This window comes from Squalius cephalus, assembly GCF_949319135.1.
Source record: "Squalius cephalus genome assembly, chromosome: 5".
Lineage (NCBI taxonomy): Eukaryota > Metazoa > Chordata > Actinopteri > Cypriniformes > Leuciscidae > Squalius > Squalius cephalus.
Window position 1 is genome coordinate 3,772,188 of NC_137126.1, and position 25,934 is coordinate 3,798,121.

Below are 25,934 nucleotides of genomic sequence, written 5' to 3' on the forward strand. Positions count from 1 at the left end.
CTGTGAATATTTGTTTTTTATAAAAAATACTTCATTTAAAAGTAGAGAATTCAAGCTTCATGCCTGTGTGACTGTATGCCTGTTTGACTGAGTATTCGCTGAGTTACAGTTCATTTTCGGACGCGTTTCAGAATTGACTTCACTGACGGAGAGGAGGCAGAACTCGCATCATGTTTATTTTTCTTTATTTGGCGAAAAGCACAACACTTTGTTTCTATTATGAGCATACACAAAAAAAATACACACTAAACAGGATCGATTGATGTATAACACAAGCATATAAGATAAAAATTAAAAAAAAATTTTTTTTTTTTTTTTGCACTCATACGGAAAAAAACGAGCCTATCGCGCCGGCGCGATAGCCGACCTCAGGGGGTTAATGTATTTGTAAGCATTTTAAGGAACAGTGTGTGTGTGTGTGTGTGAGAGAGAGAGTGTGTACTTAATGTATTTGTAAACATTTTAAGGAGCATGTGTGTGTGTGTTAGCAGAGGAGGATTGGGACGATTGTAAGGGTCCAGCAGAACTCCATAATTTCCTGGATGATTTTGGTATTTACTTAGTAAAATAATCTTTTAGGAAGCACGCAATAAAGAACATTACATTGTAGTGTGTGCCAAGTGTGTGTGTTCATTCGCGGGTTATTCAAAAACAACACAGTGTGGAAACCAAGCGACAATAAAACTAGTCCAGTGATGTATATATTTAGGTTTTCTGAAGCCTTGGAGCCAATTTCTGTGAGGAATCGATCAAAATTTTCGATTTCGTTCTAGTCATAGTGTCACAGGTCGGGGCGAGCGCCAGCGGGCCGCCCACCCCTCGCTTACTTGCCGCCCCTGAGGAGCTGACCGTGGGCACAAAGGGAAAGGCAGACACAGGATTCAAAATAAATATACTCTTTATTAAATAATAAAAACAATTTTAAAACGTCTCTTCAGCATTCTCTTCTTTTGGGGAGCAGGTTCTTCACTGGACTCAGACAGAGAGTGGAGGATACATATATCTCACAGCATTAGCAGGTTCTTCACTGGACTCAGACAGAGAGTGGAGGAAACATATAACTCACAGCATTAGCAGGCTCTTCCAGCATTAGCAAGCTCTTCCAGCATTAACAGGCTCTTCCAGCATTAGCAAGCTCTTCACCAGCTTCAGGCAGAGAGTGGAGGTCACGTGCAACTCACAGCATCAGCAGGCTCTTCACTAGCCTCGGGCAGAGAGAGGAATAAACATAATTCACAGCGTCCGCATTCTCTTCTTCAGCGTTCTCTTCGCGTATCTCAGCACCTTCAGACAGAGAGAGGAATGAACATAATTCACAGCTTCCGCATTCTCTTCTTCAGCGTTCTCTTCGCGTATCTCAGCACCTTCAGACAGAGAGAGGAATGAACACAATTCACAGCTTCCGCATTCTCTTCTTCAGCGTTCTCTTCGCGTATCTCAGCACCTTCAGACAGAGAGAGGAATGAACATAATTCACAGCTTCCGCGTTCTCTTCTTCAGCGTTCTCTTCGCGTATCTCAGCACCTTCAGACAGAGAGAGGAATGAACATAATTCACAGCTTCCGCGTTCTCTTCTTCAGCGTTCTCTTCGCGTATCTCAGCACCTTCAGACAGAGAGAGGAATGAACATAATTCACAGCTTCCGCGTTCTCTTCTTCAGCGTTCTCTTCGCGTATCTCAGCACCTTCAGACAGAGAGAGGAATGAACATAATTCACAGCTTCCGCGTTCTCTTCAACGTTCTCTTCGCGTATCTCAGCACTTTCAGACAGAGAGAGGTTAATGGCATTTCACCAATGCAGCAGGTTCAGGCAGAGAAGAGATTAAAGTGGTGTTTCACCAATACAGCATATTCAGGCAGAGAAGAGGTCAATGAACAGCTGCGACTGCGAGTGAACAGCAGAAACAATTCCCACACTCGCATATCCACCACACACTGCAAGGTTCCACTCGTGCTCATTTCCACAATAAAACTGCAATTCAACAGACTCACGGTGCACCCAAGGCTTCCGCCCGCAATCCAGCTGAAGTTTTCTCTGTCTCTCTCTTGCTCTCTCTCTCGCGGCCTCCCTCCGCATCAGCGGCCGCGGCCGCTCACGTGCTGCGCGCCTCACATCTCCTCGTGCCCTCCTCTCTCCTCCTTCTCTCTTCAAAATGGCCTTTTATACTCAACTTTTGGGAGCATGTGGCCCAATCAGCACTCTAGCTCCTCCCCTTCCACACCTGCCGCTCATTTCTTTTCTTTTTCTTTAATCACCCGGTGACATCCTCCCCCACCAATCCACTCCAGTCCCTGGAGCGGGATGCTGAAAAAAAAGAGAAAAAGAAAAAGGGAAGAGAAAGAGAAAAAAAAACTGGTCGCCATACCCTCGGCCCACGGTCGCTCAACTCAGGGCGGCATCCTGCCGACTACGCCATTTTATGTCACAGGTCGGGGCGAGCGCCAGCGGGCCGCCCACCCCTCGCTTACTTGCCGCCCCTGAGGAGCTGACCGTGGGCACAAAGGGAAAGGCAGACACAGGATTCAAAATAAATATAGTTATACATTTGTAATGATGAATGAATCATTTGAGTCGGTTCATTGCAGTGAATAGGAGAAACCCGTTAATAAAACCAGTCTAGATGATTCATTCATGAATAGACCTGAATTGGTTTACTGAGTTCAAATCACTGATTCAATGATCCTGTCAATGTTTTAGTGAACACTGTCTCAGGAAAGACTAAATGGTCTGGTCATGCTGTCTATTAAACACGATTTAGCACAACGGCTTATTTTCAAAGATCTGATCAAAGAATGGTGTTGTACTGAATGCCGTATGTAATTATTTGTATAGTTATAAATGTATAATTTTCGTTAATTTAATAAACTTTTAAACTTTCATTTAGTTCTTTGACTCTTATTGAATAATAATTGCTATCCTTATAGATAACGATTGTTGTTATATGTGGCAAAAAGGTAAGATAAGGGTTTATAGAAAATCCAGAGCTTCCCACACGTATTTACGACATTAGCCGCTTTTGCACTGTAGGGCCGAACGGTTCTCATTGCGTAACCGTTCCACTCCGTGCCGATCCGGGTCAGCTGGTGCGGTTACGGCTTCATTCTCCACTGTGGGTTTGATAGCAGCCGCTCTTTGGAATGTAACACAAACGCGTCAGTCGTTGCCTTGGTAACGCGGCGATTTACTTATATATGAGATGTGAATAGCGATCGCGTTATGGAGAATGATCAGCTATTGCTTTTTATTTTATTATTGCTTTGTTTACTTCACTCAAAGAGCGCTTAACCAGCTATAGAGAAACTGGCAGCCAGGCAACAGACAAGTGATCAATCCTGGCGACTTCACGGATTCTACCACCATGGTTCGGCTGAGGATTCATTACCATAAGAACCGTTCGGCCAGACGGAGGAAAAGCGACTATTGTGGAGGCGTTCATGTGCATTCAACTCGTAAATACAATCTTTACGAGATGACTTGAAACCACCATATGACTGCTGAGTGACTAGGGATGGGACGGTATGAAAATTTCATATCACGATTATAGTGACCAAAAATATTGTGATTATCAATATTATCACGGTTTTGTTAAAACGAGATGAGTGTTCAAAAAGAACTGATGCTCACACTAAAAACAGTTTAATATTTGAAAATCAACAAACAACAAATAAAACAAGCAGCTCTATGCACTTTTTTAATAAAGATTATATTCTGTGGCATTTCCTTATAATGACCGTCGTCAATAGAAACGCATTATAACACAGCGCACATCCAAGTATCGCAACGGACGAGCTCTCTCGTTTCATTCAAATACAACTTGTCGTCTTGCGTCTCCATTTTTGGACGATAGTTTTGAACGCTGTACAAAATGGATTTATGAACAGGTAAGATTTAAAACAATCTCAATTCAATATGTCCCTGTAATTATGTGGTAATAAAAAAAAATGGTGTAATAAGTGTACAATGATATACATTATTATACCTTAAATGTCACTCTTAATAGTCTCTTGTTTTAACTTGATCATTTGTCTTTGGCTCAAAAGCCACTTGCTGCAAACCTTTCTTCGCAGAAGCTTCACGTTTATTTCAAGTGAGTGAGATAAAATATTTCAACTCAAAACAACATTTTGTGCCCAATTATTTCCCAGACGTAGTTTTGGTATTGAGGTCAAAGTTAACTTGCCTTGCCCATCCATCCATCCATCCATCTTCCTCCACTTATCCGGGGCCGGGTCGCGGGGGCAGCAGTCTAAGCAGAGATGCCCAGACTTCCCTCTCCCCGGACACTTCCTCCAGCTCTTCCGGGGGGACACCGAGGCGTTCCCAGGCCAGCCGGGAGACATAGTCTCTCCAGCGTGACCTAGGTCTTCCCCGGGGTCTCCTCCCAGTGGGACGCGCCCGGAACACCTTCCCGGGAAGGCGTCCAGGAGGCATCCGAAACAGATGCCCGAGCCACCTCAGCTGACCCCTCTCGATGTGGAGGAGCAGCGGCTCTACTCTGAGCTCCTCCCGAGTGACCGAGCTTCTCACCCTATCTCTAAGGGATCGCCCAGCCACCCTGCGGAGAAAGCTCATTTCGGCCGCCTGTATCCGGGATCTTGTCCTTTCGGTCATGACCCAAAGCTCATGACCATAGGTGAGAGTAGGAACGTAGATTGACCGGTAAATCGAGAGCTTCGCCTTGCGGCTCAGTTCTTTCTTCACCACGACAGACCGGTACATCGACCGCATTACTGCAGAAGCTGCACCGATCCGTCTGTCAATCTCCCGTTCCATCCTTCCCTCACTCGTGAACAAAACCCCAAGATACTTAAACTCCTCCACTTGAGGCAGGAACTCTCCACCAACCTGAAGTGAGCAAGCCACCCTTTTCCGACTGAGGACCATGGCCTCGGATTTGGAGGTGCTGATTCTCATCCCAGCCGCTTCACACTCAGCTGCAAACCGTCCCAGTGCATGCTGAAGGTCCTGATTTGATGAGGCCAACACGACAACATCATCCGCAAAGAGCAGAGATGAAATCGTGTTGTCACCAAACCTGACACCCTCCGGCCCCTGGCTGCGCCTAGAAATTCTGTCCATAAAAATTATGAACAGAACCGGCGACAAAGGGCAGCCCTGCCGGAGTCCAACATGCACCGGGAAGAAGTCTGACTTACTGCTGGCAATGCGAACCAAGCTCCTGCTTCGGTCGTACAGGGACCGGACAGCCCTTAGCAAAGGACCCCGGACCCCATACTCCCGGAGCACCCTCCACAGGCCGCCGCGAGGGACACAGTCGAATGCCTTCTCCAAATCCACAAAGCACATGTGGACTGGTTGGGCAAACTCCCATGAACCCTCCAGCACCCTGTAGAGGGTATAGAGCTGGTCCAGTGTTCCACGGCCCGGACGAAAACCACACTGTTCCTCCTGAATCCGAGGTTCTACTATCGGCCGTATTCTCCTCTCCAGTACCCTGGCATAGACTTTCCCAGGGAGGCTGAAAAGTGTGATCCCCCTATAGTTGGAACACACCCTCCGGTCCCCCTTCTTAAAAAGAGGGACCACCACCCCGGTCTGCCATCCCAGAGGCACTGTCCCCGACCGCCACGCGATGCTGCAGAGACGTGTCAGCCAAGACAGCCCCACAACATCCAGAGACTTGAGGTACTCCACCCCCGGTGCCTTGCCACCGAGGAGTTTCTTGACTACCTCTGTGACTTCAGCCCGGGTGATGGACGAGTCCACCTCTGAGCCCTCAGCCTCTGCTTCCTCAATGGAAGACGTGACGGCGGGATTGAGGAGATCCTCGAAGTATTCCTTCCACCGTCCAACGACATCCCCAGTTGAGGTCAACAGCTCCCCACCTCTACTGTAAACAGCGTTGGTAGGGCACTGCTTCCCTCTCCTGAGGCGCCGGATGGTTTGCTAGAATCTCTTCGAGGCCAGCCGATAGTCTTTCTCCATGGCCTCACCGAACTCCTCCCAGGCCCGAGTTTTTGCCTCCACAACCACCCGGGCTGCAGTTCGCTTGGCCTGCCGGTACCCGTCAGCTGCCTCAGGAGTCCCGCAAGCCAACCAGGCCCGATAGGACTCCTTCTTCAGCTTGACGGCATCCCTTACTTCCGGTGTCCACCACCGGGTTCGGGGATTGCCGCCTCGACAGGCACCAGAGACCTTACGGCCACAGCTCCGAGCGGCCGCTTCGACAATGGAGGTGGAGAACATGGTCCACTCGGACTCAATATCTCCAGCCTCCCTCGGGATCTGGTCGAAGCTCTGCCGGAGGTGGGAGTTGAAGATCTCTCTGACAGGAGACTCGGCCAAACGTTCCCAGCAGACCCTCACAGTACGCTTGAGTCTGCCGAGTCTGTCCAGCTTCCTCCCCCGCCATCGGATCCAACTCACCACCAGGTGGTGATCAGTTGACAGCTCCGCCCCTCTCTTTACCCGAGTGTCCAAGACATACGGCCGCAGGTCAGATGAAACGACCACAAAGTCGATCATCGACCTACGGCCTAGGGTGTCCTGGTGCCACGTGTACTGATGGACACCCTTATGCTTGAACATGGTGTTAGTTATGGACAAACTGTAACTAGCACAGAAGTCCAATAACTGAACACCACTCGGGTTCAGATCAGGGGGGCCGTTCCTCCCAATCACGCCCCTCCAGGTGTCACTGTCGTTGCCCACATGGGCATTGAAGTCCCTCAGTAGAACAACGGAGTCCCCAGTTGGAGCACTTTCCAGCACCCCTCCCAGAGACCCCAAGAAGGCCGGGTACTCTGCACTGCCGTTTGGCCCGTAGGCACACACGCCTACGTTTCCCCGACCCGTAGGCGCAGGGAAACGACCCTCTCGTTCACCGGGGTGAACTCCAACACATGGCGGCTGAGCTGGGGGGCTATAAGCAAACCCACACCAGCCCGCCGCCTCTCACCATGGGCAACTCCAGAGTAGTGAAGAGTCCATCCTCTCTCGAGGAGTGTGGTTCCAGAGCCCAAGCCGTGCGTAGAGGTGATCCCAACTATCTCTAGTCGGAACCTCTCAACCTCACGCACAATCTCAGGCTCCTTCCCCGCCAGCGAGGTGACGTTCCACGTCCCTAGAGCTAGCTTCCGTGTCCAGGGATCAGGTTGCCGAGGTCCCTGCCTTCGACTGCCGCCCGATCCTCTCAGCACCGGCCCCTTACGGTCCCTCCTGCAGGTGGTGAGCCCACGGGAAGGCGGCCCCACGTCGCTCCTTCGGGCTGAGCCCGGCCGGACCCCGTGGGGGGAGGCCCGGCCACCAGGCGCTCGCATACAAGCCCCAACCCCAGGCCTGGCTCCAGGGTGGGGCCCCGGCTGCGCCATACCGGGCGACGTCACGGTCCTCGATATAATTTTTCTCATAAAGGGCTTTTGAAGGGCCTTGCGTTCGCTATAAACAGTGGGTGATGGTCACACAAGATGACTCGGCAGATTTGAAGTGTTTCCCCCAGGGGGGCAGGGTTTTATATTTTATTGAAGCTTCCCCAGGCGCCGCCATTGATTAGCAGACCCCCACCTGCTGTTAGCATTCCATTGACTCCCATTCATTTTGGCGTCACTTTGACAGCGAATAACTTTACATCTGAGGCGTTTAAAGACTCCATTTGTCCATTATTTATTTCTAAAGAAACACGAAAATGTATAAAAGGCTCCATTACCTTGTATCTTACGTTATGGCCCCTTAGAAGCAATTTTTGTAAAAATAGGCTAACGATTGCGTCATAACCTGCGACTCTCTGTTGCACAGTAGAGAGATTACCGTATGGACAGGAGCAGAATTCGGGGGGATGTGGAGGCAAAATGACAAAATAATTAATCAGAATACCTAGCAAAAGTTTCTCCTGCTCCTATATGGACACCTCCTACTCACGATCTCCGTCTCTGCAAGTTTCGGAAGGGAATGATTCAGATTTCTCTTGGCACAGCTACTAGAAGACAGACGGGTTGCTCACGTCACATCTACGTCGTCAAGCTCAGTTTGAGTCTGTGCAGTGCGCTCAACCCCCAGGAAGTGAGTGCTTCTAATTGACTTCACTTGTCTCCGTTGAATCCAATGGGGTCGCTGTGTCCATTTCTTTTACTGTCTATGGTTTCCCCCCTATTGTAGTGACCTCGATTAATCCTCGATTAAAGGTATAGTGGAGGATTTTTCCGAATTTTAGATAAGAACCGCCCTCTCCACTTTTTGAAAAAATGACCAGAACCTCCGGTGATAGAGAACTCGCCGGCGGCGTCCCCGCGAGCCTCCTTCTCGGAGTCCCCCGTCTCTTTCCTTGACGGCCAGCGCCTCGTTGCGGTCGAGACGACAGAGCGGGATGCGATGCTCTCTCCTGGCGTCCGGGAGCGAGGATGGGTCCAGTTCCATCCCCGACCACACCCCGTCGACACAGGAGTCCAGCGTGAGGGCCTTGGTTGATGCAGAGCTTGACTGGGCCGCGCCCCACGAGCCTGCACCCAACAGGTTGGATGGCTGCTTCCTCACTGGATGCCGTTCCGCACCTGTTTCCAGGCCCGCTCCCTTCCTCCCCGAGCTTCACGAGGAGCTCTCCAAGTCGTGGGGAGCCCTGTATTCAGCCAGGATGCGATCATCCGTTTCTTCGACGCTCTCTGCGGTCGACAGCGCGAAGGATAAGGGATACCTCGCCGTTCCTCCCGTTGAGGAAGCAGTGGCAGCGCACTTGTGTCCGCCCTCCGTTGGATGGCGTGCCAAGTCAACGCCCACTAAAGCCTGCCGGACTACATCTGCCTTGATTGTCAGGTCCAGTTCTGCAGCAGGCCGTGCTAAGAAGCAGCCGCCCACTCGAAGAACGCCCCCCCCCACCGCCTCCGCCCCCCGCTCCTCAACAGCACCAGGCCCGGGATGCACGCCAGCGCTCGCGCTTACCGAGCCGCCGCAGATCGCCGCCTGCCCGGGGACATAGGCCCAGGCTCACACCCAGCTTCGAGCCTCCAAAGTCTTCCTAGCCCTCCTGTTCCACCTGTAATGCACATGAAAGACGATCCATCTCTTCATGGTCTGGTCCCCGGGTCCCCGAATATGCACGGCCGGAACCCAGACTTCATTCTACCCCTGGCAATTCACGCAAAAGCATGGGAATTGATACCGGGGGTTTCAGAATGGGTGTTAAAGACGGTGAAACAGGGCTACTCGCTATAATTCGCTCGCCGGCCGCCGCGCTTCACAGCACGGGTCGAGACGTCAGTGAACCGAGAAGTAGCACACCTACTTCGCGCCGAGATAGCGAATTTGCTGGAAAAAGGGGCAGTGGAACACGTTCCTTTAGCCCAAAGCGAGTCGGGGTTCTACAGCCGTTATTTCTTAGTTCCAAAGAAAGACGGCATCCTATATTAGATCTCAGACGTTTGAACAAAGCGCTAATGATACGCTCGTTCAAAATGATCACGACCAGACAGATCCTCGCTCGAATCCGACTGGGGGACTGGTTTATATCAGTGGATCTGAAAGACGCTTATTTTCAGATCCAAATGTGCAGCCCGTCACAGGCCATTCTTGAGATTCGCCTTCGAGGGCCAGGCTTATCAGTACACCGTCCTTCCCTTCGGCCTGTCTTTAGCACCTCGTACATTTACGAAGTGCATGGACACAGCGCTCGCGCCCCTCAGACGAAGGGGCGTGAGAGTCCTGAATTATCTGGACGACTGGCTAATATTAGCCCAGTCGAGGGAGGAATTGGTGTCACACAAGACTTTACTGTTGGCCCATCTGGATCAGCTGGGTCTCAGAGTCAACTGGACCAAGAGCATTCTGGTCCCCAGTCAGGAAATTTCCTTTCTGGGGATAGATTTGGACTCAAGGTCTATGAAAGCGCGCCTGACGCAAGAGTGTGCGGCGGCAATTCAGCGCTTTGCAGCGACATTCACTGTGGGGAAGCATCTTCCCCTCAGAATTCTGGTGCCTATGGAACATTTTAAATCTATTATTCGGTCACTCGAAGAAGAATCATTGATTTGCAATTGTTTTTAAGTGTTTAAACTGTATATCTGTTGTTTCAATCTGTAAGTTCTGACTGTAACTGCTGTCCATTCTTGGCCAGGACTCTCCTGTGAAAGAGATTTTTAATCTCAGAGAGATTTTCCTGGTTAAAAAAAAAAAAAAATGTTTCAGAGGATGATGGGTCTTATGGCCTCAGCCTCGACAGTGCTGCGGCTGGGTCTGTTACACATGCGCCCTTTTCAGCTGTGGCTGCAACGGTGCGTGCCAGCGAAAGCGTGGAAAACAGGTTCGCTTCGTCTCTCTGTAAATCAGACATGCGTTGCAGCTCTGAAACCGTGGATGAACACCGGCTGGTACCAGACCGGTGTGAACTTGGGTGCCGCCTCTCAGATGAAAGTCATCTCGACAGACGCCTCCAACACGGGTTGGGGCGCCCTGTACGAAGGGAGACCTTCCATGGGCTTGTGGTCAGACGCAGAAAAGCGTCTGCACATAAACTGTCTGGAAATGAAAGCAGTCGAAAACGCCCTTCAGTTCTTTCTCCCTGTAGTAAAGAACCACCACTTTCTTGTCAGAACAGACAACACGTCAGTGGTGTCGTACATAAACCACCAGGGTGGTCTCAGGTCCCGGAGCCTTCTTGCATGAGCAAGACGCCTCCTCACATGGGCTCAGAACCATCTGTGCTCGCTGAGAGTGGCACACGTGCCGGGCGTCCTGAACGTGGGCCCAGATATGTTATCCAGGGCCAAGCTCTTCCCGGGAGAATCCTATGATGGGGCTCTGCATTCTATGATGGTGCAAAATATCTGGGACATTTTCGGCAGAGCAGAGGTAGACCTGTTTGCGTCACAGACCAACGCTCACTGCCCAGTGTTCTTTTCGAAGGAAAGCTGGACCAAACTTGGCCCAAGCGCCCTCTCTATGCGTTTCCCCCGGTCGCCTTGTTACCACAGGTAATCAAGCGAATCAGGGAGACCAAATGCTCGATACTCCTGATAGCCCCGCTATGGGAGAATTAGGTATGGTTCCCAGAACTGATGGAACTTGGGAACACAGCTGAGGAGGGACTTGCTGTCCCAGGCCCAGGGTGCAGTTTGGCACCCGTACCCCGAGCTGTGGGCTCTACACGTATGGGCGATCAACCATCACCATTTCACCTCCCGGAGGGAGTGCTGAACACGATCACACAGGCAAGAGCTCCGTCTACTAGACGGCTCTATGCGTCCAAATGGTCAGTGTTCGCTGAATGGTGTTCAGCTCACGGCTTTGACCCGCTGAATGGTGAGGTAACGGTGGTGCTTTCCTACAAGAGCTGTTGGATGGCGGTAGATCCCCATTCGCGCTCAAGGTCTATGTGGCGGCTATAGAGGCTTTCGCGAAGCCCGCGAACGGCCGGTCACTGGGAAAGAACGACCTTATAAACCGTTTCCTCAGGGGTGCTAGGAGGCTGAACCCTCCTCAACCACCCTCGGTTCCAGTATGGGACCTTTCCACGGTCCTTGAGGCCATGAAAGGTAAACCATTCGAACCATTACATGTGGTGGAACTAAAGTACCTATCCTTCAAAACTGCTTTTCTGCTGGCGCTAGCCTCAGTAAAGTGAGTGGGCGACCTGCACGCGCTCTCAGTGAGCGCTACGTGCCTGGAATTTGGGCCTAACGATTCTAAAGTTATCCTCAAACCAAGGCATGGTTATGTCCCGAAGGTGCTTGCAACTCTGTTTAGAGCGCAAGTCATTTCCCTTTCGGCTCTCCCTGCGTCCGACAGTGAGCCTGGGGTTAATCTCCTTTGCCCGGTTAGGGCTTTTAAGGGATTTATGTGCAACGCTCTGCCGCCTATAGGCAATCAGAGCAGCTTTTTGTTTTGTTCGGTGGCCGCGTCAAAGGGCTAGCCATCTCGAAACAGACCTTGTCCAGATGGATAGTGGATGCTATCGCGTCAGCCTATGCCTCCAAGGACTTGGATTGTCCCTTAGGGGGGTTAGGGCCCATTCGACTGGAGGCATGGCCTCATCGTGGGCATGGACAAGCGGGGTGTCACTTCATGTTATTTGTATGGCAGCAGGCTGGGCCTCGCTGTCTACATTTATAAGGTTTTTTAACCTAGAAGTGCCCGCCTTACAGGCTAGACTGTTCTCAGTCTGATGTGTCATATTAACCCTCTGGGGACCAAAAACGCGCCGGCGCGTTTTGCTCGTTTTTTTTTTTAGCAATGAAAAATAAACACAAAATGCTCTGTTAATTTTGATCTTTAATTTTCGTGTTATACATCAATCGATCCTGTTCAGTTTCTATTTTTTTTCTGTATACTCACAATAAAAATAAAGTGTTTTGCTTTTTGACAAATAAAGAAACTTTAACATGATGCGATTTCTGCCTTCTCTCCGTCAGTAAACTCCCATTTGAAACGCGTTCGAAAATGATCTATAACTCCGCGAAAATTCAGTCAAACAGGCAAACAGACCCACGGGCATAAAGCTTGAGATCGCATCTGTTAAATGAAGTCATTTATATAAAAAACAAATATTATCAGCTTCTGTAATCTGTATAAAAAGAGAGCGATTCCAGTCGAGCTCATTACGAGCTCATTGACTTTAATTCGTTCACGCCTACTCACGGAGCGCGCTATTCACAAGATAATGTGCTAAGCCATCTATGCAAAACAGGTAAACGCCCCCAAGCAAATGCATTAAACGCTTCAAGTTTCATCATTTCGTCACCTGCGCGTTGGGAAGATGACACGGTACACCGGTGCGGAAGCCCTTCAGTTCGTCCTGGATACTAGCGACGAAGAGTCCAGATTTTCATCAGAAGAGGAGCGCGACTACTCTGATGACGACCGTTTGTATTTTGAAGAGCGACTTGTCCAGCCGTGGATAGAATTTCGGATGAGTAAGTATTTATTCTTACTTGCATTAGTTGACAAGCTATTCAAAACATGAGCTTACATATTATACTGGGTGGACTTGCCATCCAGAGTACTGACATTTTATATCTACCTATATTCAACACGATCTAATGAAAGTGCATATCTATACCATGAATTTAATATCTCGTACCATTTCAACGTTAAAAATGTTTTGTTTTGTTTTTTTGTGTACATATGCTACACCCCTTGGTTAGGAAATTTGTATTTGTATGTGTAGCCTAAATGATATGTTTAGATCATTATGTATGAAAGATAGAATTTAGAAATTATTTTAGAAAGTAGGCCTAGTAGGTGTTTAGATTATATTTTGACTATATAAATGCTGCCTCATTATCATTAACGATGCATGCTCGCAAATATCAGTTGTAAATGTGTGTAAATGTGCTGAAATGTGTAAATATACCCAGTTAATGGCCCATTGACACGCATATAGGCTTATTGCACGCGTCTAAAATTATTTACATCAGTTATTCATTATAGACTAATGCTACTATAGTTATATTTATGTAATAATATTCTTCGACTTTTTTAAAAGGAATGTAGCTTCATCACTACCTCCGCCTGCAACTCGGAGTGCGCTTAGCAACACAGTCAGAAATCAGAAAGAGTAAGTACATATTTACCCACTATTTTACAGGTGTTAGTTCAATTTTGTTTATACTTAGTGTTAATAATATGAGCCTGTATGACTTTATTATTTATTTTTGGAGATTGGTTGATGTTACATATGTTTTGTAACTTTTTTAAAAGGAATGTAGCTTGTTCACTCTCGCCTTCCACTGCAACGAGGACACGCAGCAACAAAAATCAAAAAGAGTAAGTACATATTTACCTACTATTTTACAGATGTTAGTTACATTTTGTTTATATACTTTGTGATGATACAAATGTAGCCTATATGTGCCTGTGTGGCTTTGCAACAAATGTGTTGTTATGCATGCACAATATAACAATTATTGATTGGTAATGTTAATATAAAAGGTCACATATATGTAATATATGGTCACATTTGATTTGCTTAGAGCCCGCATCAACGGGGCATAAGCATTTACTGTGAGATACCTGCCTTTACTTTTGTTTTTACAAAATTACAATAAAACAGATTGAAAAACAAAACATTTGAATCTCCTCATTCTTTGTTCAGGCTGCCTCACTGATGGCCCATTAACACTTGGGGGAGCGTCTATGTCACACCTCTGGTCTGAATCTCATTAATATTGATGACCCATTACCACTCCCACGCATAAACCTCTTCTGACAAAAAAACTGTTTTACAATGTTTAAATCAATGTAGTGTTTCATGTGAACAATCAGGCAGGATGATTTTCACATAATTTTGAAGCTAGAACTCAAAGGGACAACATCAATTAGTCAAAAGTCTTGTGGACACATATTTATTATGTGTTTTGTGTTCTTAAATCAGCAACTTTCATTTTATTTTTTTCCAATAACCACGCATAAACATTATTCTCTTAAAAATACAAACATCTACATGCACGTTGCTCGCATATTATGGTAGCCCTGTTTGTGCTATATAGAGTGAATTTACACCTTTGCCATTAACATGTTTATAAATAACTGAAAAAAGCACAAATATCAAGGCATGTCAGAACATCTCAAGGACCCCAAAAACAGCTTGGTCCCCAGAGGGTTAACACTGTCTACCCACTCTGTTGACTTGACTGTTGGTATGCTGCAACGTCCTGTGGGCTTATGCAGTTATAGGTTGGGGTACTGCCATGACTGTGTATATGTGCGCGCACCTATCACGCTGACCGAGTCGTTCCTCCCTGTTTGCCGCTTGTGTATATTTCACTGTTATGAGCCTCGGGCACACCGCCCTTGGTTCATTAGTGTTTGACATTTTGCAAGCACGGCGTTTTACATGGGGTTCCCGTAGCGTAAGCTTCGCTTACGCAACATGAGAGTACTCTCGTAAGAGAACGACACTCAGTTGCTAACGTAACCTCGGTTCTCTCTAGAGAGGGAACAAGTGTTGCGTATGCTGCCGTGCTTGTGCTGCATTTTGGTTTCGCTTCACTCGACTGAAATCATCATGCAACGTCAGCGTTGGGAATTTATAGGCTCTAAGCCACTCCCACTTTGGCGGGCTATGACGTAGCGCGGGAAGGCTTCCCATTGGCGCTGGCGTCATGCCAAATGTGCTGATAGGTTGCAGCAGTTGCCGCAGAGCAGCCAATAGGCGAGCGAGCCGTCTCGCCTATGTCTGCTGCTGCAGCAAATGCGTTGCAACATTCAGATCTGTGTTGGCGCTGCCACTGACCCAGAGAGAGTTGTCATGAAACAGCTTCACAAAAGGTCTTTAAAACCTCATAATAGTATCATTATTTCTGTGATACAATAGTTCAAATTATAATAGAAGTACTGGGATAAAAGTTTAAAGTTCAAATATAAACACTGATGTCTACGGTAGCGATCAAAATAGAGTAAATCAGCCTTTGATAGAAACTTGGCGCTTAAAATAACACCGTGTCCTAACTACACGCGACGCGATAAGATTCCAGCGACAGGCAGTGTATCTGTCCACACTAGACGCATTGCGATTAGGACAAAAACTCTGATTAACATGGAAAAGACTCCTTTTATCGCGTGTCGCGTCGCGTGTAGTTAGGACACGGTGTAACGCATTTATCAATTACATTATTCTGCCACTAGGTGGTGACAAGTGACTGTTAAAAATGTATTTGTCATTTAATTATTTAAATCAAGAGAAGTATGATGCTTCTGAAATAAAACTCAGAAAGTGTGATGAATTGAATTTGTAAATATGACTCATCTTATACATGTACAGTCTGTATGTGTATGATTTAACTTTTACCCATAGTCTAGTGTAAAAGAAAAAAAGAAATACATTGCACTATCGAATCACAATATTGTAGAAACGCAATTCTTAAAAATTACAGTACATATCGTATCCAGCCCTTGTGTGTGTGTGTGTGTGTGTGTGTGTGTGTGTGTGTGTGCTTAATGTATTTGTAAACATTTTAAGGAATTCTTAATATTATTATGTAATTAATGTCCAATAAAGGCTGTATTAAAGCACTTAATGACAATTTCTGATTTTCCGTGACCTAATCTAGAGTGAGAAGTATTTATGGTTAATACGTTGTTAACAAAGCATTATCTAACTCTTTACATAAGAGCTAATTAAACAATAATAATTGGTTAATTACAGTGAACCAAGAATTTGCTATTTGTATATAGTCTCTTCATATATTAACTACAGCTTATATACTATTATATATTATTCCTTACCAATAAACTAATAGTTTGAAAATGATTTATAAGCGCTGTGTTACTGTATACTTGTGATAAAGTGTTGCCATTATTTCAAACCGGTCGCATTAAGTGCAATTGTTCCTTTTGTGTGTGATGGAGTGATTCTTCTTTTTCAAAAACAACACAAAATAAACAAAGTAAAGATGAATTTGACTGATAGCATTTTTTTTTTTTTTCAAGATTTCCATAGATATGGTGATGTATTGTTATTGTGTGTTATTTTGGCCATGATAATCATGTAGTGATAAATCTGATATGGTGACAGCCCTGGTTCAGGTGAAACACACACCACTTCCCTCTTTTCAGCTGCACACACACATTTTGAGGCAATGCTCAAGCTTTTACAATGGTCTGTTTGCACAAGCATTACAAGGCGAGTTGATTTACAGCAAACATTTGTAATTTAAAAAAACCTCTTCACTGTATTCTGCATCTGTTGTCTGGTTTGTAGTTCGTTTGGTTTATTTAACTGTTAGTTTTAATAATATAGTGAGATGTAAATGTTCCTCTTCAGGGAGACTCCTCACCGCTGCCTTCTCCCGCCGGCAGGATCTGACGGCTCAAGCTGGAATCTGTCGCTGAACCACCGGATGGGGCTTACACCAAAGATATATTGTATACACTATCTACTGTACATATTAATCCTTATTCACTCCGAGTTTTTATGGTAGAGATGATCTTACCACAGTATCTCCAGTTTACAGTGAGGATTCGACAGTACAGCAGAGAAAAGCTTCACTCCTGAGTCTCCTAGTTTATTCTCAGACAGACCCAGTTCTCTCAGGTGTGAGGGGTTTGATCTCAGAGCTGAAGCCAGAGCAGCACAACCTTCATCTGTGACACCACAATCATCCAACCTGTAGAGAACAATGACACACTTTAAGCCTATATCCAGAGATAAACATGACACTTAAAAAATAAATAACATAATGCTGTCAATATGAAATATATACAAATATTCATTAGAAACAAGTTGTTAAACACATCAGTTAGGATTAGGGGATTCAATATACAGTTTGTACTAGGGCTGAACGATTTTGGAAAATAATCTAATTGCGATTTAGTTTTACCAATATTGCGATTGCGATTTAATATGCGATTATTTTTTAAGCTCTTTATCTTTTCTATTATTCAACAAAAACAAACAATAAATTATTGTAAAATAGGGAAGGGAATTTTTAGGCATCTCATGAGCCAATACATTTTTTTTCTTTAATTGAACTTATGAATAAAAACTTAAAATATTTAATTACATAATTATAAGTAGGCCTACTTATAATAATTACACATTAATAATTAAAACTAAATTAATACAATTACATGTTAATAATTTGAACAAATATAGCTTCAAAACAAATAACAAAGGGGAAAAAATATTACAAGCAATAAACAAAGAGTGCTTTCAGTATTTAAGAGTAGGCTGTCTGAACGTGTTCATCTCTTTTGAAATTATAAGATGTGGTTTGTCCTGTCTGTTTAATAACTTAAGATATAACTGTGTCACATTAATTTCGCGTCATAAAAGCATTTTGAGATGCAAGTACATTTAACCACGTAGACTGAGTCACTCACAGCCGCATACTCAAACGCTCTTCGCAAAGCGCACGTGAGTATTTGAAATTGAAAGCATCTTGTCGGTGATTTTCATATTTTTAATATATAATCCAACTGCATTCCAAGACATATGATGCCTTCGTAGAACATTTGTAAGTAAAATACCGGCGGGCGAGACCGCGCACTACAAAAGTAACATCACGCAGACCGCACGTATCTCATATCTTGTGCAATGAAGCCAGCAAATGTCCTTGTAATTCGCTTCAACTTTTCCGACCTTTATTAAAGATTATTTCTCGTAAGGTTCAAGTGGTGTCGTGTGCGTGTGAGACAGAGGAATTAGAAGCAAGCAGAATGCGGTTGTTTATAAAGCACACGCGTCCTCATGTAGCCTATAAAACTATAAGCTCAGACATAAATCTGAAATTATCTTAATCGATACAGAATCGTTGGAGAATCTATAACACAATATCACATAAATTAAACACAAACTGTTATTTCCTGTAGCCTATGCCAGGCCTATATGCGTAGCGTGCCAAGTTGATGCTTCATCTGCAGTACAGATTGGTTTACTCTCGCTTGTCACGTGACCAAAGTTAAAACGCAGCTTTGCGGTTAAAAAACACGCATTTCATCATATTGCGATATTATTGCAAATGCAATTAATCGTTCAGCCCTAGTTTGTACAGTATAAAAAACATTATTTCTATGGAAAATCCCCATAAAACATGGAAACCCAACGTGTGTGTGTTATTGTGTGTGTGTGTGTAATGTATTTGTAAACATTTTAAGGAACTTGTGTGTGTTAGGAATGGGAGAAAAAAAACGACTCACCAAACTATTGCAATTTGTTTGAAATATTTAACAATTTTAAAATAGATTTTTTTTTTAATTCTAGAATCAATATTGATTCAAATTAAATTGCTTTAGTGTTGTCCTTGCTTATAGACGAGGTTGACAGAAGTTACTTTTGTTCCAACAGAGGATTTTTTTCCACCACTTCAAGTGGACGCGTGGAAGAGACGTGAGACTGAAAGCACGGAAATCCCTTGCGCTACTCATATGCTGAGAGAGAGATAAGACAGTAGAGCTGCACGATTCATCTTTAAAATACTGTGATCTCCATTCAAACACCCACACGATCTTCTTCCATTTTGTCTGTCTATTAAACCTTTGACAAAATCATATCACAACATTTTAAATCTGTGTTGCCGCTGCCGCTGACCCAGAGAGCGTTGTCATGAAACAGCTTAAATAGAAGTACTGGTATAAAAGTAGGGTTGGGAATCGTAAGAAATGTTCTGGTTCCGATTCATATAAAACATAATAAATAATAAAATTATTTATAATAATTATTTATAATTCATAATAAAACATAGAAGTAAGGGGAAAATGCACAATCCTTTATGTATTTATTTCTGATACTTGTCAAATGAGTTTAACAGACTGGTAATTGCAACATATTCAACATTTAGCAATTTTTGCAAAAACATTTTTTTCTGAAGGAAAATAAATATTTCTGCATTCTCTAGGAGAATTTGGGACCTCTCCTATAGCTTATAGTATCTCCAGCAGTGGAGAATACCCTCTCAGAAAGGGTAGAATATGCTTGAACTAGGGCTGCACGATAATGGTGTAGGGCTGAACAAATATGGGCAGAACTCTTTACTGCCCTGGTACTTCAAAAAGCCTTTTAAAGGTATACATGAGAATTCAACGTGGCACAATGGCCTTCATCATCACAGTATGCCAATGCCTATCTAGTGCAGGGATTTCATCAATATGCTGATTGAGGACTGTTGTGACACTCCAGGCACAGGATGGTTCTGTCGGGAGAGACAGAGTCGTTTGCACCTCAATGACACGTCTGTACCATTTGCTTCACAGGACATATTCTTTCAACTACATACTGTTTATTTACTAGTGTGTTCTAATATGTAACTATGCCATGTTTGGTCTCATCTGACAGCCTATAAACTGAAATGAATGGTGGTGAACTTAATAGAGTTATTAAAGTATCCTAATGTACAATCTAGGTACTATTGGTTAAACATGCATTGAGGAGAATATGTTAATGTTCTTCTCCCCCTCTGGATCTCCACCCATTTGCCTCATCTTTTGGTTTCCTGTCAGTTGGTTTGGTCTTGGTATTCCACTAATGTTTAACAATGCTTTGCTCAGGGTATAAGAAGGAAAGGTAACTGTTGATCTAGGAGAAAGGCTTTAACCCTGCTTTTACGGCTTTTACGGCCTCTTCTGCACGACAGCGCATTATTTGTTTAGTTTCTATACAGTATGTTGTTCCATTCTACTGTCTGTATATTTAAACATGTAACTTAATAAATAACTTTACCTGCTTTAAAGGCTTTGGGAATCTTTCCTTTTATCACTGATTACATTAAAAGCTAAAGTGATTATAAATTTCGTTATCTAAACGCTCAGGTTAAATCCTACGTTTTCCTATCAGTTCTAAGAAAGACATTTAACTTTAAAGAATAAGAGGTTAAAGAATAACAACAACTTTAATGGAGTCAGATTAATTATATTGGAGTCAGATAAATATTTGAATTATACACGCCATCCTTCAACTGTCTTTTGTTCCGATTATTGGTTCAAAATAGCAGCGTAAGTTTCCAGCCTTACAATGGTTAAACTGATAATCACGATTATTTTGCTAAAAAACATAATAATGATAAGTAATCATGATTATTCTCATTTGAGAAACTACAGCGAAAGAGAAGAGACAATTAAGGGTTTATATATATATATATATATATATATATATATATATATAGTTCAATATTTGGTGTTTGGCTGGTTAAGGATGAGTGCTACCAGAATGGTGTGTCGATTAGAACACAGGAATGAGTCCAAAAGTTACTTCTCAACTGATTTATTGCCATTTGCTTTCTTTCTTCATTGTCAAATTTCCTTAATGTGGCTTTACAATTGCTGCATATTGCTGGTGTAAAGTCATAGCAAACAGAGGAGCAAGCAGTCAGCACAAAGAGAGACACACTAGTGAGGTTGATTGGGAGGCCTAATTATCCTCAGGTGAAGAAAGTTCCAGGAAGTGGGCGTGTCTCCCAATAGAGTGACAGGAGGGTGACCAATTGGGATTTTTAACAGCTGCCCCCAAATATGACAACATATTTGTCCAAAAAAATCCCACTCATACAATAGGATCAGTGGGAAAGGCAGGAAGAACGATTAATCGGCTAACTGGACGAATAAATTGTTTGCCATTTATGACGATCTCAGCCACTCGAATGCGGCCATCAGAACTGGGCAGGACCTTAGTGACTGTCCCTATGGGCCAGGAACTATGAGGGAGCTGGGGATCCATCACCATGACAACAGCAGAAGGTGAGATAGAGGGACCATCCATTTTCCACTTCTGACGGGACTGAAGGCTTGGGAATCCTTGATGAAGCTAACCCAGAACCTGTCGGCAAGGATCTGGCTGTGTCTCCACTTCCTATAGGTCAAGAGCTCTGAGTAAGCATACATTACTTGTGGAAGGGATGCGTCTCGCCGCCCCATCAGAAGAATATTTGGCGTTATCGGATCCGTGTCCGAGATGTTCGATGACACGTAGCCAAGGGGTTTTGAATTCATTATCTCTTCAACTTCTATAATTACAGTGTGAAGAACTTCCTCGGTCACAACTTCAGTTCCTAAAGTGACACACAGGGCATTTTTAATAGACCTCACCTCCTCAGGTGAAGAGAGCGCTGGGCTGGACGGGACCAGCGGTGAAGGGAGCTCTGGGCCGGACGGGACTAGCGGCGAAGGGAGCTCTGGGCTGGACGGGACCAGCGGCGAAGGGAGCTCTGGGCTGGACGGGACCAGCGGCGAAGGAAGCTCTGGGCTGGACGGGACCAGCGGCGCAGGGAGCTCTGGGCTCGACGAGACCAGCGGCGCAGGAACCTCTGGGCTGGACGGGACCAGTGACGAAGGAAGCTCTGGGCTGGACGGGACCAGCAGCGAAGGAAGCTCTGTGCTGGACGGGACAAGAGGCTAAGGGAGCTCTGGGCTGGACGGGACCAGCGACGAAAGGAGCTCTGTGGGTATCATATCAGCAACAGAATGGCACTGAACATTTCTAGGGTGACTGGCTGCATACTCTTCTAGGTGCCTACCAGGATCAACTAGTGCTGGGGCCAAAGGCAAATGGCGAGAACTACAAGCAGGCATGACTATGGGGTTAGTAGCAGGAGCTGTCACTCTAATCTGTGGGGCTGGTACAGAAACGGGAGGAGCCTGAGGAGGTTGTGGTGCGGCAGCTATTGGAGCCACATACTCTGGATGGACAGGTAGGGCAGGAAAAGGATAAGGGAAATAAGGAGACCTGAATACTCCACCGTTTTGAACATAAGCTGGGTAAGTTGACATTAGCGGCGGCATCCATGGAGGGCATAGAGGGCCTGGAAAGTAGAAAGCATTTCCTGGCATTTGACTATATTGGAGGGCATCACTCCTCACTAACTGAGGGTCACTGGGATAAAGTCCTGGATGACCAAAATCGTAGATTTGAGATAAGTCTTGATTGACACCTCGTGGCCGATTCAGATAATGTGGAATCGGATTCACATTCAGGGGGTGTTGTAAAGTTGAGTTCCTCTGACAAGGAACTGATGGCTCAGGACGTGCATGAACATTTGGGCCTACATGCATGTCCAGTGGTTCTCTACTAGATCGGGTGTGGGAAGCATAGAGGCCAGTGGAGATGGAAGAGTGCTTTGTCTACTCGACCTTGGTGGTGAGGGGAGAGGCTGGCTTTGTCTCTTTTCCTGATGTTGACGCAGACATTCTCCCAAATTCATCAACATGCCTTTCATCTGTTTGACCTCCTCGGTCAGAGACTTCACATCAGAGTTTCCAGGTGGTAGCAGGGCTTCTCGATTTACTCCTCCTAATTGACCTCGAACATTTGTAGCAGAAGAGTGGGGATGTACCATTTCATAATCCTGATGCCACACAAGAGGCCTCACATGCCTAGTTGAACGCTTCAGTTTCCCAGGGTTATCTTCTGACTCCATTTCAGCAGCCTCTCCGGCTCGAAGGACCATGTTCAATATTTGGTGTTTGGCTGGTTAAGGATGAGTGCTACCAGAATGGTGTGTCGATTAGAACACAAGAATGAGTCCAAAAGTTACTTCTCAACTGATTTATTGCCATTTGCTTTCTTTCTTCATTGTCCAATTTCCTTAATGTGGCTTTATAATTGCTGCATATTGCTGGTGTAAAGTCATAGCAAACAGAGGAGCAAGCAGTCAGCACAAAGAGAGACACACTAGTGAGGTTGATTGGGAGGCCTAATTATCCTCAGGTGAAGAAAGTTCCAGGAAGTGGGCGTGTCTCCCAATAGAGTGACAGGAGGGTGACCAATTGGGATTTTTAACATATATATATATATATATATATATATATATATATATATATATATATATATATATATATATATATTGTTTTATGGTGTGTATCCCTAAACACCTTCTACCTTATTTTGTTTATTCTCAGGTTAGGTAAAGTCAGTCGAATTCGTTCTAAACAATAAGTATATAAATTTCCATACTTACAATTCAGTCAAAAGACTGCTCCGTGGTTTAGTTCAGCTCAATATTTGGTAAAACAGAGACTTAAAGCAGGCGAGCTTCTTAATTTCAATTAAATGTATTTTTTTATTAAATACAGGTTAACTAGTTTACATAAAAGGTACTAATATATAAAATAAAAATAAAAGTAAATCAAAACCAATTAATCTACAAGCTTTCATCTTCATGAGGCGCAATGGCAAGGCATCTAACACCGGAGAGGCCGTCCTTGGTGAAACAGCGTCTAACTTTGACATTCTTTACAATAATTTTTATAGTCCACACGCCCTCCGCACAGATTCAGTCCTTTACAGACAATCTGTCCAATCCGAAGTGTTGAACTGTCCTCCGTTCTGGAAACCCCCTTGTAACTCCATATATAAAGCTCTTTCCTTTGTTCTCCTTTGTTTGCTGCTCTGGACCCTCTGCCTTTCTCCTGCGTCTCATGCTCCTCATCAAACGGGTAATGCTTGCCATTTCTACTTTGCTAAGTTACATGCTTTTCACTACTTAATGTTACTTCTATCTATTGATTAAATGCTTAAACATGAGTACATTATTGTCGTTTCTTGCATGCATTATTACAATAAAAAGATTATTACAAAAACAAGTTGCAGTGTCTCTCTGAACACAACAGTTCAATAATAAAGACTTTACAAAACCATCTCCATTGTCTTTCTTAATAAAACAATTTCACAATAAAGGCTTTTACCAAACAAGTTGCATTGTCTGTTCTTAACAAATCAGCTTCACAAATAAAAGACTTTTACAAAACAATTTACAGTGTCTTTTCTTATACAACACTCTATTCTACTTGGTTATAAAGTTAGTTAGTAACATACATACTTTATATATGAGGGTTACAGATTAATACAGAATAAATTGCATATATATATTTCACTTCTAAAACTACAATGGTGATTTATATCATATCAGCCCATTTATATGAGGCGTTCTAATAGAATAAATTGCATGTTCACTTAACAATATATACATATATACATACATATATACATACATATATACATATAATATATATATAAAAACAGGGTTTGAAATTAACTTTCACCCAAGGGCCATTTTGGTTACAAAATTTAAGTTACCGGTCATTCAGAACTTCTACTTGAGGAGATTCCCCCCTTCCATGTAAAGCGCTTTGGGTGCAGAGAAAAGCGCTTTATAAATGTAATGAATTATTTTTTATTATTATTCTACTAGCCAAAAAAAGAAATTTCACAGCTTATTTATATAAGGCTATATTCAAATTTGGATTTCATACATTAATTTCTTATTCAAACAAAATCCTGTCATCCAGATATCTCCACCCTTCCTCATTCATTCTCATCTTTTTTACCAAAAATGTGTTTTAGGTGGACAGATCAATACAGTACAAAGAACATGTAGGATGTTGTAAAATATCAATGTCTTTTCTGTTAACCAAATGCTTTTTAATCTATGCTATTGCTTCAATGCAAGTGAACAAGCGCACCGTCAAGTAAGCCAGAAATGCGCAGATTCTGTGCAATACGCTGTATTTAATAGATCATGATGACTCACGAGTATTTGAGCAAAATCTGTGCATATTTGGCTTACACGAATTTCCCCAGCAAAGTGAGTAAACATAATAACATGGCAAATTGGCCAGTGATTTGACAGCGTTACCCGCCAAAGTTCATTTTTAGCCGCATTTGGCGGGTGTTAATTTCAAACCATCAGACTTCATTTGACCAACTATGACAACTTCCTCAGACAGCAAGTCAATACAAATGGCATGATTTAACATTAGATGAGCGCTTTGTGATGCGTCTTCACATTAGATCTTCTAAGCGACACATTTCGGTTGCAAATGAGACAAAGTACAGATCGCTCAGCAAATTCGTACTGCAAAGAAAAATAGTCTACTTGTTGATACACACTGAAAACGGTCAGTGGCTGTCATTTTCAACTGATTCACATTATGAAAACTGGTAAAAACAAACTTCAAAAAATAGAAGCGTACTCATTTAGAAACAGCTTTAGTCACAAACAGCACAAGTGGCTTGTGAAGAAACAGACTATAACAATTTCATGCAAACAGAATATCGCTGTGGAGATCAGTGCTTTTTCCGCAGTGTAGAGCGCGCACACGCAGGGATGCCAGATTGCACAGATTAAGTAAAACACTGGGCATAAAATGTAAGAGAAAAGCTCTGTTTGGGTGATTTTGGAGATTTAAGCTATTTAGATCTGGCAACCACAAACATCAACGCTATTAGGGCTGCTCGATTATGGAAAAAATCATAATCACGATTATTTTGGTCAGTATTGAAATCACGATTATGTAACACGATTATTTCACATGACTTTGGGAACGTGTTGCATTTATTATGACCGCCGCTAGCATAGCTAGCGAAAGCGGTCATATAGGGATTGTCAAAGTTTTTTTTTTTTTTTTTTCGTCATCTACTGAATTTTTCGTCAACGATACCAGGGACACTGAAACACCGGGGAACATGAAATTTGGTGGGCATGTAGCCCCACTAGACTTTTACGGAAAAATTTAGTTTGGTCCCCGGGGGCCACTCCCCCCCCCCCCCCGCGCTGGGCCC

The 25,934-nt window shown here is 44.2% G+C and overlaps 2 protein-coding genes across 4 annotated transcripts in view; both read right to left on the reverse strand.

Moving 5' to 3' along the window:
• The window catches only part of LOC307159014 (NACHT, LRR and PYD domains-containing protein 3-like), a 322,697-nt gene that overhangs the window by 79,040 nt on the left and 217,723 nt on the right, over window positions 1-25,934 (reverse strand). The gene's annotated exons all lie outside the window — the stretch shown is intronic.
• The window catches only part of LOC307159022 (NLR family CARD domain-containing protein 3-like), a 108,821-nt gene that overhangs the window by 6,129 nt on the left and 76,758 nt on the right, over window positions 1-25,934 (reverse strand). The window contains exons 8-9 of one of the 3 annotated variants that reach the window (XR_013821324.1): window positions 16,879-17,052; window positions 2,168-2,305 (exon numbers count right to left, since the gene is read on the reverse strand). Coding sequence is in view for 1 of the 3 variants with exons in the window: in XM_079872139.1 (XP_079728265.1) it covers window positions 16,879-17,052 (174 nt within the window). In the remaining 2 variants the exon portion in view is untranslated. Of the gene's footprint in view, window positions 1-1,066; window positions 2,306-16,878; window positions 17,053-25,934 lie in introns of all 3 variants that reach the window. The other 2 variants (XR_013821325.1, XM_079872139.1) reach the window with 2 other exon arrangements.